Here is a 14,129-nt window from a genome sequence, read left to right on the forward strand (position 1 = left end):
AAACTAAAAGTTGGTTCTTTCAGAAGATAAACAAAATTGATAAACCATTAGCCAGACTCATGAAGGAAAAAAGGGAGAATACTCAATGGAATTAGAAATGAAAAAGGAGAAGTAACAACTGACACTGCAGAAATACAAAGGATCGTGAGAGACTACTACAAGCAACTATATGTGAAAAAAATGGACAACCTGGAAGAAATGGACAAATTCTTAGAAAAGCACAACCTTCTGAGACTGAAACAGGAAGAAATGGAAAATATAAACAGACCAATCACAAGCACTGAAGTTAAGACTGTGATTACAAATCTTCCAATAAACAAAAGTCCAGGACCAGATGGCTTCACAGGCAAATTCTATCAAACATTTAAAGAAGAGCTAACACCTATCCTTCTCAAACTCTTCCAAAATATAGCAGAGGGAGGAACACTCCCAAACTCATTCAATGAGGCCACCATCACCCTGATACCAAAACCAAAGATGCCACAAAGAAAGAAAACTACAGGCCAATATCACTGATGAACATAGATGCAAAAATCCTCAACAAAATACTAGCAAACAGAATCCAACAAAGGATCATACACCATATCAAGTGGGGTTTATCACAGGAATGCAAGGATTCTTCAATATATGCAAATCAATGTGATAAACCATATTAACAAATTGAAGGAGAAAAAGCATACTATCATCTCAATAGATGCAGAAAAAGCTTTTGACAAAATTCAACACCCATTTATGATAAAAACCCTCCAGAAAGTAGGCATAGAGGGAACTTATCTCAACATAATAGAGGCCATATATGACAAACCCACAGCCAACATTGTTCTCAATGGTGAAAATCTGAAACCATTTCCACTAAGATCAGGAACAAGACAAGGTTGTCCACTCTCACCACTATTTTTCAACATAATTTTGGAAGTTTTAGCCACAGCACTCAGAGAAGAAAAAGAAATAAAAGGAATCCAAATCAGAAAAGTAGTAAAGCTGTCACTATTTGCAGATGACATGATACTACACATAGAGAATCCTAAAGATGCTACCAGAAAACTACTAGAGCTAATCAACGAATTTGGTAAAGCAGCAGGATACAAAATTAATGCACAGAAATCTCTTGCATTCTTATACATTAATGATAAAAATCTGAAAGAGAAATTAAGGAACACTCCCATTTACCATTGGGACAAAAAGAATAAAATACCTAGGAATAAACCTACCTAAGGAGACAAAAGACCTGTATGCAGAAAACTATAGGACACTGATGAAAGAAATTAAAGATGATACCAACAGATGGAGTGATATACCATGTTCTTGGATTGGAAGAATCAACATTGTAAAATGACTCTACTACACAAAGCAATCTACAGATTCAATGCAATCCTTATCAAACTACCACTGGCACTTTTCACAGAACTAGAACAAAAAATTTCACAATTTGTATGGAAACACAAAAGACCCCGAATAGCCACAGCAATCTTGAGAAAGAAAAACGGAGCTGGAAGAATCAGGCTCCCTGACTTCAGACTATACTACAAAGCTACAGTAATCAAGACAGGATGGTACTGGCACAAAGACAGAAATATAGATCAATGGAACAGGGCAGAAAGGCCATTGATAAACCCACGCACATATGGTCACCTTATCTTTGATAAAGGAGGCAAGAATATACAATGGAGAAAAGGCAGCCTCTTCAATAAGTGGTGCTGGGAAAACTGGACAGCTACATGTAAAAGAATGAAATTAGAACACTCCCTAACACCATACACAAAGATAAACTCAAAATGGATTCAAGACCTAAACATAAGGCCAGAGACTATAAAACTCTTAGAGGAAAACATAGGCAGAACACTCTGTTACATAAATCACAGCAAGATCCTTTTTGATCCACCTCCTAGAGAAATGGAAATAAAAACAAAAATAAATGGGACCTAATGAAACTTAAAAGCTCTTGCACAGCAAAGGAAACCATAAACAAGATGAAAAGAGAACCCTCAGTATGGGAGAAGATATTTGCAAATAAAGCAACGACAAAGGATTAATCTCCAAAATTTACAAGCAGCTCATGCAGCTCAATATCAATAAAACAAACAACCCAATCCAAAAATGGGCAGAAGACCTAAATAGACATTTCTCCAAAGAAGATATACAGATCACCAGAAAACACATGAAAGAATGCTCAACATCACTAGTCATTAGAGAAATGCAAATCAAAACTACAATGAGTTATCACCTCACACCAGTCAGAATGGCCATCAACAAGAAATCTACAAACAATAAATGCTGGAGAGGGTGTGGAGAAAAGGGGACCCTCTTGCACTGTTGGTGGGAATGTAAATTGATACAGCCACTATGGAGAACAGTATGGAGGTTCCTTAAAAAACTAAAAATAGAACTACCATACGACCCAGCAATCCCACTACTGGGCATATACCCTGAGAAAACCATAATTCAAAAAGAGTCATGTATCACAATGTTCATTGCAGCTCTATTTACAATAGCCAGGACATGGAAGCAACTTAAGTGTCCATCAACAGATGAATGGATAATGAAGATGTGGCACATATATACAATGGAATATTCCTCAGCCATAGAAAGAAACAAAATTGAGTTATTTGTAGTGAGGTGGATGGACCTAGAGTCTGTCATACAGAGTGAAGTAAGCCAGAAAGAGAAAAACAAATTCTGTAGCTAACACATATATGTGGGGGAAAAAAATGGTTCTGATGAACCTAGGTGCAGGACAGGAATAAAGACGCAGACGTGGAGAATGGACTTGAGGACATGGGGAGGGGGAAGGTGAAGCTGGGACAAAGTGAGAGAGTGGCATGGACATATATACACTACCAAATGTATAATAGATAGCTAGTGGGAAGCAGCTGCATTGCCCAGGGAGATCAGCTTGGTGCTCTGTGACCACGTAGAGGGGTGGGATAGGGAGGGTGGGAGGGAGATGCAAGAGAGAAGGCATATGGGGATATATGTATACATATAGCTGATTCACTTTGTTATACAGCAGCAACTAACACAACAATGTTAAGCAATTTTATTCCAATAAAGATGTTTTTTTTTTTAAAAAAACTTAAGTGATTACCTGTGTTTATTCATTTAAAGAAAAATGTTTATTTAATATTTTAAGTATAAAAAGCAAGGTTTTTATACTTAAGTTGTGAAACTGTCACCATTATCTAATTCCAGAATAGTTTCATCTCCCCCAAAAAGGAGCCCCTTTCTCATTAGTAGTCACTCCTCATTCTTTCCTCCCTGCAGTCCCTGGCAACCATGAATCCACTTTCTGTCTCTATGGATTTGTCTGTTCTGAGAATGTCTTGTGAACAGGATCAAATATTGTTTACTGGCTTCTTTCACTTAGCGTAATGTTTTCATGTTTCATCCATGTTGTAGCATAAATCATTCCTTTTTATTGCCAGATAATATTCCATTTTATGGATGTACCACATTTTGTTTGCCCATTAATCAGTTGATGGACATTTAGGTTGTTTCTTCCTTTGGCTATTATGAGTAATAGTGCTATGAACATCTGTGTCCAAGTTTTTGTGTGGATATATATGTTCACTTATCATTGGTACTTACCTAGGAGTGGAATTGGTTGGTAATATGGTAACTCTATGTTTAACTTTTTTGAGGAACAGTTTGGAAATTCTTCACAAAGTTAAACATCAAGTTACCATATCACCCAACAATTCTACTCCTAGGTATAAAGTGGCCAGATCATTTTACATTGCCACTACTCAGGAGTGTTTCAGTTTCTCCACATTCTCACCAACACTTGTTATTTTCCATTTTTCTCCCCTGCTTTATTGAGATATAATTGACATATAACTTTGTGTAAGTTTAAGATGTACAGTGTGATGATTTGATAAACAGCTATATTGCAAAATGTTTACCATAATAAAGTTAGTTCATACATACTTTACCTCAAATAATTACCATTTTTTTTTGTTGTTGTTGTTATTAGGGTGAGAACATCAAAGCTTTACTCTCGTATCAACTTTTAAATTTACAATACAGTGTTGTTAACTATAGTCACCATGCTGTACATTTGATCCCCAAAACTTATTCATCTTATAATTGAAAGTTTGTACCCTTTGACCAACATCTCCCTTTTTACCCTACTCCTCAGCCCCGGCAGCCACCATTCTACTTTATTTCTATGAGTTTGATGTTTTTAGATTCCACATATGAGATCATACAGTATTTGTCTTTGTGTGAATTATTTTACTTAGCATAATGCCCTCAAAGTCCATCCATGCTGTCACAAATGGCAGGATTCCCTTCTGTTATTTTTTTTTGGTTTTTTTTTTTTGTGTGTGTGTTTTTTGCAGTATGCGGACCTCTCCCTGTTGTGGCCTCTCCTGTTGTGGAGCACAGGCTCCGGACGTGCAGGCTGAGCGGCCATGGCTCACGGGCCCAGCCGCTCCGCGGCATGCGGGATCTTCCCGGACCGGGGCACGAACCCGTTCCTCTGCATTGGCAGGCAGACTCTCAACCACTGTGCCACCAGGGAAGCCCCCCCTTCTGTTTTTTAATGGCATATATTTCTTTTCCCCCATTTCTTGCCTATTGTGAATAATGCTGCAATAAATATGAGTGCAAATTTCTCTTTGAGATCCTGTTTTCATTTCCTTTGGATATATACCCAGAAGTGGGATTGCTGGATTAAATGGTAGTTCTAGTTTTAATTTTTTGAGGGACTTCCATACTGTTTTCATAGTGGTTGCACCAATGTACATTCCCACCAACAGTGCACAAAGGTTCCCTTTTCTCTATATCCTTACCAACACTTGGTATCTCTCATTCTCTTGATGATAGCCATTCTAACAGGTGATTCTCTCATTATGGTTTTGATTTGCATTTCCCTGATGATTAGTGATTTTGAGCACCTTTTCATGTACCTATTGGCCATTTATATGTCTTTTTTGGAAAAATATATATTAGTTCCTCTATTTTTTATTCAGATTGTTTTTTGCTATTGAGTTGTATGAGTTCTTTATATACTTTGGGTATTAACCCCTTATCAAAGATATGATTTGCAAGTATTTTCTCCCATTCCATAGGTTGCGTTTTTAGTTTGCTGATTGTTTCTTTTGCTGTGCAGAAGCCTTTTAGTTTGATGTAGTCTCAGTTATTAATTTTTGTGTTTATTGCTTGTGCTTTTGATGTCATATCAAAAAATCATTGCTACAACCAGTGTCTAGGAGCTTTCCCCTTATGTTTCCTTCTAGCAGTTGTATGGCTTCAGGTATTACGTTTAGGTCTTTAATCCATTTCAAGCTAATTTTTGTGAGTGGTGTAAGATAAGGGTCCAGTTTTATCCTTTTGCATGTGGTTATCTAGTTTTCTCAAAACAGTTTATTGAAGGGACTGTCCTTTTCCCATTGAGTATTCTTGGGCTCCCTTGTCAAATATTAGTCGACCATATATGTGAGAGTTTTTATGGGCTTTCGATTCTGTTTCATTGGACTTGTGTCTGTTTTTATACCATTACCATACTGTTTTGATTACTATAACTTTATATTATAGTGTGAAACAAAGAATGGTTATGCCTCAAGCTTTGTTCTTCTCAGGATTGCTTTGACTAGTTGAGGTCTTTTGTGGTTCCATGCAAATTTTAGTATTTTTATTTCAATTTCTGTGAAAAATGCCATTGCAATTTTGATAGGGATTGCATTGACTCTATAAATGGCTTTGGGTAGTATGGACAAATTAATATTAATAATAGTAATTCTTCTGATTAATGAACACAGGACATTTTTCCACTTATTTTTCTTCAATTTCTTTCATCAATGTCTTATAGTGTTTCATGTATAGCTCATCAACTTCCTTGGTGAAATTTATTCCTAAGTATTTTGTTTTCGATGCTATAGTAAACAGGATGTTCTCTTTATTTTTCAGATAGTTCATTGTTAGTGTGTAGAAATGCAGCTGATTTTTGTGTGTTGGTTTTGTATCCTGTAACTTTACTGAATTTGTTTATTAGGTGTAACAGTGTTTTTGGTAGAGTCTTTAGGATGTTCTATATACAAGATTATGTCATCATCAAACACACAATTTAACTTCTTCCTTTCCAACTTGGATGCCTTTTGTTTCTTTTTCTTGCCTAACTGCTCTGTCTAGGATTTCCAGTACTATGCTGAATTGGAGTGGTGAGAGTGGGCACCTTTGTCTTGTTCTTGATCTTGGAGGAAAAGCTTTCAACTTTTCACCACTGAGTATGAATACCTGTGAGTTTGTCATATATGGCCTTTATAATGTTGAAGTATATTTCTTCTATACTCAATTTATTAAGAGTGTTTATCATAAAAGTATGTAGAATTTTGTCAAGTACTTTTTCTGTATCTATTAAGATGATCATATGATTTTTGTCTTTCATTCCTTTAACGTAGTGTATTATATTTATTGATTTGCATATGTTGAAACATCCTTGCAACCTAGGATTATTCATCTTTTTGATTATAGCTATCCTAGTGGCTGTGAAGTAGTATCTCATTGTGGTTTTGATTTGCATTTCTCTAATAACTAATGATGTTGGGAATCTTTTAATGTGCTTTCTGGCCATTTATATATCTTCTTTGGTGAAATGTTTTTTCAAATCATTTGCCTATTTTTTAGTTGTGAGGCATACATGTTTGAAGAAAAATAAAAGTTAAATGTGATAAGGAATGAGTGGGGGCATGAATTTTAAAAAAGCTTGTGAGACCTAAGTGAAGTAAAAGAAGGGGGTCACGCAAAGATTTTAGGGAAGTAAAGGCAGAGGGATCAGCAAGGGCTATGGAGAAAATAAAACATGGTAATTGGATAGGGAATGACTGGAAAGAGGAGCCACACCAAATAGGGTAGTCTCTGAAGCCTCTTTGAGGGGTGTCGTTTAAGCAAAACCCTGCCAGCCATCTTCAATTCCATCTTCCCCTTCATCCCTCTTACACAGTCACTTGACAAGTCCTAGTGATACTTCACCTCAACTGACCTTCCAATGTATAAGCTTATGATTTGGATGGAGAGGGAAAGGGGGCATGGACTGCCTTTTCTTTCTAATGGGAAAAAGGAGGGGCTTCCCTGGTGGCGCAGTGGTTGAAAGTCCGCCTGCCGATGCAGGGGACACAGGTTCGTTCCCCGGTCCGGGAAGATCCCACATGCCACGGGGCGGCTGGGCCCGTGAGCCATGGCCGCTGAGCCTGCGCATCCAGAGCCTGTGCTCCGCAACAGGAGAGGCCACAACAGTGAGAGGCCCGTGTACCGCAAAAAAAAAAAAAAGGAGAAAATTCTTACAAGTGGTAACCTGATACAACGGTCAAAATACAAGGAATAAGCTAGGTAAATTGATAATAATTCGGGATTTTATTTGTTCTGAGACAGTAAAATCTTCGTTCTTTTTTAAAAAATTAAATATTGAACTGTAAGCCCGAAAAGAGGAGTTACCAGTGCCTCAAAGTAGGTCAGATAACCATTTGCCAACAGGTACTATTGGTTCAGGACCAAGGACAGCATTCACAGTTTTTCTGCCCCCTCCCCTTCGTTTTATTTATGTCACACTTGCACACATCCATCAATTTCTTTACATCCCTACTGCCAGTACTCCAACAATGCCAGAATTCCCCATTCCTGTAGTGCTCTCCATTCTACTGAAGTTCATCCCATGAAAGAGATGCCTTTATTTATGTACTTCCTTCCCCTTCAATACGTCTCTTTTTTTTCAATTGTGGTAAAATATACACAACATAAATTTACTATTTAGCCATTTGTAAGTATATAGCTCAGTGACATTAAGTACATTCGCATTGTTGTGCAACTCTTACCATCATCCATCTAGAACTTCATTATCTCCTCAAACTGAAACTCTGTACCCATTAAATAGTAACTCCCCATCTCCTCCTCCCCTCCACCCCTAGCAACCACCATTCTACTTCCTGTCTCCTCCCTGCATCCCACCACCACTTTTTTAAAAAATAAACTTATTTATTTATTTATTTAATTTTTGGCTCCGTTGGGGCTTTGTTGCTGCGCATGAGCTTTCTCTAGTTGCAGCGAGCGGAGGCTACTCTTCGTTGCAGTGCGTGGGCTTCTCATTGCGGCGCCTTCTCTTGTTGCACAGCACGGGCTCTAGGTGCGCGGGCTTCAGCAGTTATGGCACGTGGGCTCAGTAGTTGTGGCTCATGGGCTGTAGAGCACAGGCTCAGTAGTTGTGGTGCATGGGCTTAGCTGCTCCGTGGCATGTGGGATCTTCCTGGACCAGGGATCAAACCCGTGTCCCGGAATTGGCAGGCGGATTCTTAACCACTGCGCCACCAGGAAAGTCCCCAACACCACTCTTTATTTAGTCTGCTGATTGCCACAGAATGGTTCATTGATAGCATAAGCGTCACATCTAGGAAATATAAATGCAAATTCTTGGACCCCTGACCTACTGAACCAGAAACTCTCAAGTGGGAGCCAGCTATTTGCATTTTAACAAGTCCTTCAGGTGATCCTAATGCCCATTTCCTGCAGGAGTTTTCTGCAATGGCTTAACTATTGGCCTAGGGAAGCTGGGCTGTTGGATATAAAATAAGAGTTGGTTTGAGGTTCAGACCATGCAATGCACCTCATGCATTGAGGTTCAAAATGCATTTTAAAGAAGTCCCGTGGCATGATTTGCCCCGTGGCTCCCAAATATTGATGTACATTTTAATCACCTAGAAAGCTTGTTTAAGAACATATAGATTTCTTGCATTCACATCAGCATTTCTAAATCAAAATATCTGGGGTGGGGCCCAAGAATTGGTACTTAAGCTACCCAGGTGATTCTTATGTGTTTGTTGGCAACATGCAGGATAGACAGACACAGGTAAGTCTTGAAGTCAGAAAGTAATTCAGGGATTATGGAAATACTCTAGAAGGCAGAGGCAGAGGAGCTGGGGCCAAAGAACAGAAGGATAGGAAGATAAAATCTGTTGTGAGGATATAGTGGGTAGGATTTGGCAACTTAATGTTGATTGACAAATCACTCAGTCTTTTTTTTTTTTAAAGGTTAATGCTTTAATGATTCAGAAGGATCTGGTACTTTCATTTCTATGTATTCTCCTATACTTTGAAGTAACTGTATCCAGAAGAGAGTTACACTGCCAGGCAACAGGCTACAAAATAATTGACCCTTGAACAGTGCTGACCCCCCCAGGGGCAGTTGAAAACCCATGTATAGCTTTTGACTCCTCAAAACATTTTACTAATAGCCTACTGTTGATTGGAAGCCTTATTGATAACATACACAGTTGATGAACACCTATTTTGTATGTTATATGTGTTATATACTAAATTCTTACAATAAAGTAAACTAGAGAAAAGAAAATAATAAGGGAGAGAAAATACATTTACAGTAGTGTACTATATTTATCAATACCATAAGTTTAGGTCATCTGTTTACAAGATGAATCATCTGCCTGTATCTACATCAATATTGTCTTATATAATACAAACCACTGTATATCTTATACATATTACTAACACTAGACATCAAAAATGAAAAGATAATGTGAAAAGGAAATCCATGTTTATTTTCAGGTATAACGATTCATGCATTGATAATGAAGCAGCAGCAATATCATTGCTTTATCGTGTAGTCTAGTGCAATCAATGCAAATGCTTCATGGTAGCCTAGGCTATACACTAAATGAATGAATCAATATAAAAATTTTATGGCATACAGTCATATTCAGAGTACAGTATTGGAAACATTGTTACATTTAAAGAAACACCTGTGATTATTGGCTGATATGCAGTTTCTCTAATTACAAGAGAGAGGCATACCATATGGTAATGTAATTCTTTGAAAGCAAAGTTATAAAACAGTAAGAAGACTAATACATGATTAATTTAATATTCAATATCACTCACCTTATGCCTATGAAGGATGGACTAATCTACATAGTTTTATTCATTCATGACATACCTAAATTTCTCTTAATGTTTTGAGATTTCTAGGCTACAAAAAAGTAGCCTAGAAAGTTTTTTGCAAATTGTTGCAAATTTTAAAAAAAAATTCCAATATTTAAAAAAAATCCACGTATAAGTGGACCTGTGCAGTTCAAACCCATGTTGTTCAAGGGTCAACTATACTTTCAGTCCAAGTGCCACATAGGGAAATGAACAGTAGATGGCACTTTTGTGCTATGCCTGAATTCTCCACTTTGAAGGGAAGTAACCTCGGAATGACTCGTGCTAAAACAGAAACAACCCTTTGTAGTGTTCAAGTGGATAAATTCAATTTCTGATTTGAAGGGGATCTGGAAAAGGAGGGCTAATTAAAGAGTCAGTTTTACCCGACCTTTGTACCTGGCCTCCAATGACACCTTAGATTTTTAAATATTGTGACTCCCATCCAGATTAATAAATTTGCAATTTGAGGTGGTCCCAAATAATTACTGTAGCAAGTAGAATTACATGAACTGAAGCAGGCTTAGGGTTAGAAAAAAAATCCCGAACTTGGGCCACATTTCCAAATATCCACCTCTGAGCTTTTGCTGTTTGCAAAGGTTAGGAAGAGCAAAAAGAAATAAAATCAAATATGGAAGAGAATCATGGGAGGGGCATTTGGGAGTAATAAATGAGGACAGTGGAATGGAAATAAAGGTGTTACATTTTTTTCTTTTGTAAAACTTGTAAACTGGTAAAGCATTAGGTAGGATACAGAATTTTACATTTATCATACCCTTGCAAGCACAAAAAAGGCATCATGACTTAGTGATTAAGAGGTGGATTCTGGAAGTGCCCACTAAAATCTAAAGCTCTGCCACTTCCTTAGCTGCGTACCCTTTTATTTTGTATCTATATGAGATGATGGATGTTCACTAAACCTACTGTGATAATCATTTCATGATGTATGAAAGTCAACTCATTATGTTGTATACCTTAAACTTATACAGTGCTGTAATTCAGTTATATCTCAACAAAACTGGAAGAACATCATCTCAAACAGAAACTCCACACCCGTTAAGCAATAACTCTCCATTCTTATCCCCATCCCCTGGTAACCTCCATTCCACTATCTCTCTCTATGAATCCATGTATTTGAGGTACCTCATATAGGTGGAATCATACAATATATGTTCCTCTATGTCTGGCTTATTCACTTAGCTTAACGTTTTAAGGTTCACCCATGTTATAACATGTATCAAAATTTCTTTTTATGACTGAATAACAGTCCATTTTATGTAGGTATCACATTTTGTTTATTGATTCACGTGTTGGATACGTGAATTATTTCCACTTATTGGTTATTGTGAGTAATGCTGCTACGAATATTGGTGTACAAGTATCTGTTCCAGTCCCTGTTTTTAATACATTTGGGTATATACCTAGGAGTTAACTTTTTGAGGAACTGCCAAACTGTTTCCCCAGTGCTATATCCTTTTACATTCCCACCAGCATCCAGCATTATTTTTAAATATATTGCTCTTTTTTTTAAAAAAAAAAAAGTCAAACCTAGACTGGGAATAAGTAGCAAAGCTTAGAGTCCTGCCACAGTTTGCTGATAAATTGCTGGTATCAACAATCTGGACACATCACCTCCTAAACTAGAGCAATGTTTCCCAATGTACACAGCTGAGACTCCCATGGCAATCACCTAAGGGGCTTATTACATCTATAGGGTCCTCGATCCCACCCCCTATATGCTGATTCAGCATTTTGGGGAATGAGGTCCCCTAAATCAGCTGTCCCCAACTTTTTTGGCACCAGGGACCGGTTTTGTGGAAGACAATTTTTCCACGGGGGGTGAGTGTGTGTATGTGTGGCAGGGGAGGTGGGGGGAAGGTCCAGGCGGTAATGCGAGCGAGGGAGCGATGGGGGGGCGGCAGATGAAACTTTGCTGGCTCACCCGCCACTCACCTCCTGCTGTATGGCCAGGTTCCTAACAGGCCGCGGACCTGCAGCGGTCCGCGGCCCAGAAGTTGGGGACCCCTGCCCTAAATCATCATTATTCATGTTAAAATATGAGACTCAGAAACCTAGATTGTTGAGTTCTTAAAGGCCGGGAAAATACCTCAGTCACCTTTGTACTCCTCAGAGCCAAATATACAGGAGATATTCGACAAACATATACTTGAACTAATGTTGCAGTCTAAAGCTATTTCCTACTTGCTTGATTGCTATGTATAGTACTCATTAAAACTAAATTCTATCACTAGACAACTAGTTAATCTGTAATTTTGGTGTATAGTTTATCTTTCATTTGCATAGAATGTGTATCTTACCAGCTGTGGTCTATTATGCCATCTTATGCTGCCAAGAATCTTCTGTATATAATTTTCAGCTGAGTCCTTCAAGCTTTGAGGCAGGGTAAAAAAGGGTATGGACTTGGAACTGGAAGAGCTGTGTGTGATCGTTGATAATTAAATTAAAATAAGAATCAAGTTTATAATTTGTAAAGGTTGGTAACATTTTGTAACTCTATTAACTTCATAGTGTTGCTGAAGCTCAATGATATTCTGTGCAAGAAAGCCTACTGTAGCAAAGGCTATTGTTACTATATTGCCCAATAATTTAAACAAAACAATATGTTCCTTTCTACGTCTTCCTAAAAAGTTTAAATATGCTGCTGTATCAATTTGCTGCTCTAAAGCATATGCAAATGAGATTGGAATAGAAAACGCACAGCAGAAAAACATTAAGTGGATTCACAACATTAATTCATTCATCACGTTTATACAGTATTTACAACAAGCCAGGCATTGTGTGAAAACTTGTGATTAAATAAATTCAAGCCTGTCCTCCAGAGGTTTAGTTCCTTTGGGTATATTAATAAATAGCAAGCGGCCCCATTTCGCATCAAACTCTCTTGTGCGTCATAAGCTGTCTGGGACCAGCTTGAAATTCGCGCGGGCTGTCTCTTTAACGTGTAATAGAACTCTGATTGCATCGATCACAGGCTCATTACCCTCTCCCACGCATCGGTCTCTTTTCTATCCCGGTTACTACCCTCCTACTTGTGTCAAGTCGTGGGGAGCGCAGGTGTTAGTAAAAGTTGGCTTTGATGTGTGCCGGCACCTGACCCCGGGGCTTCCCGCTTGCCAGGTGGCGGAGGCCAGGCTCTCTACGGCGCGGGCGGAGCCTCGGGGCTCGGCTGGCCATGCCTGGAGCGCGGGGTTTGAGTGGGCCGTTGTTGTAGTGACCGCGAGGCGCTGCCGCTCCGGGCAGACTGTTCCGGGCGCCGCAAGGTCCCCCTTCTTACCTCGCCCCCTCCCTTTCCCCGATTCCCCACACGGGCAGGGGGCAGGAGCCAGGAGCCAACCGCTCCCCCCATGGCCTCCGCCCCGGTAAGGACGGGCTGGGGTGCGCCTCCCCGGAGCCGGTCCCGCCGGCTGGGGAGCCAGGTCGGGGCCGCGCCCGCACCTGGCGGGAGATGGAGGCAGACGTCCTCAGTTGGGTCCCGAGCCGCTAGCTCCTCGCCCCTCGCTTCGGGGCGCCGGTGACTCGTCCTCTGCCACTGGGACACCGGGAGCGCAGAGCCCTGGCCGAGCTCCCGGGCACTCCTCCCCGAGTCCCGGAGTTCCGACAGCCACGGCAGCTCCATGGACCCCAGAATTCTGAGGGTTTCCGTGGAGAGCCTGCGTCAGAATCACCTGGGAAGTTTTTGAAAAGTACCGAAGCCCGGATCCCGCCTCGCACCTGTGACTGCGTGCCAGCGGGCGGGGTCCCGGAACGTGCATTTAAATGGAGCTGCCCAGGTGGTCCCTCGCGTGCGCTCGGTTCTGGGAAGCGCGAGTGGAGGATTCGGCCGGCTCTGCTGGGGAAGTTGGCGCTCGGCGTCCCCCTGTAGCGGTGGCCGCGTGTGCTCGCGCGGGGCGCTCCTGCTCTGCACACCCACCTTCGATGCGGCCGTTCCCGGGCCGGCCTCCGGGGGAGGGGACAGCGTTGATGCCCGACCCCCCCAAATTCGAGGTCAGCATCTGCTTTCAAAACTTGACAACTTTCCTTCCCAGGAGGACCCCGTTCTGCAGCGCTATTTTAAGGGCCACAAAGCGGCGATCACCTCCGTGGACTTTAGTCCCGACGGCAAACAACTTGGTAAGTTTTCTTTTTTTCTTTTTGTAATGAGACGCTCAACCGGTCAGAACCCTTGCCTCCTGTCCACGCCGGGCCCC

The 14,129-nt window shown here is 40.3% G+C and overlaps 1 protein-coding gene across 5 annotated transcripts in view; it reads left to right on the plus strand.

Moving 5' to 3' along the window:
• POC1B (POC1 centriolar protein B) overlaps window positions 1-14,129 on the plus strand; it is a 140,763-nt gene that overhangs the window by 21,394 nt on the left and 105,240 nt on the right. For 3 of the 5 annotated variants that reach the window (XM_030856418.3, XM_030856417.3, XM_030856416.3), the window contains exons 1-2: window positions 13,163-13,301; window positions 13,968-14,052. The exons of 1 other annotated variant lie outside the window; for it this stretch is intronic. In XM_030856418.3, coding sequence (XP_030712278.1) covers window positions 13,287-13,301; window positions 13,968-14,052 — 100 coding nt within the window. In that variant the 5' untranslated portion in view covers window positions 13,163-13,286. Of the gene's footprint in view, window positions 1-13,162; window positions 13,302-13,680; window positions 14,053-14,129 lie in introns of those variants that run through there. One more of the 5 variants, XM_030856420.3, reaches the window with a different exon arrangement.

The sequence above is a fragment of the Globicephala melas genome, chromosome 10 (assembly GCF_963455315.2).
Source record: "Globicephala melas chromosome 10, mGloMel1.2, whole genome shotgun sequence".
Lineage (NCBI taxonomy): Eukaryota > Metazoa > Chordata > Mammalia > Artiodactyla > Delphinidae > Globicephala > Globicephala melas.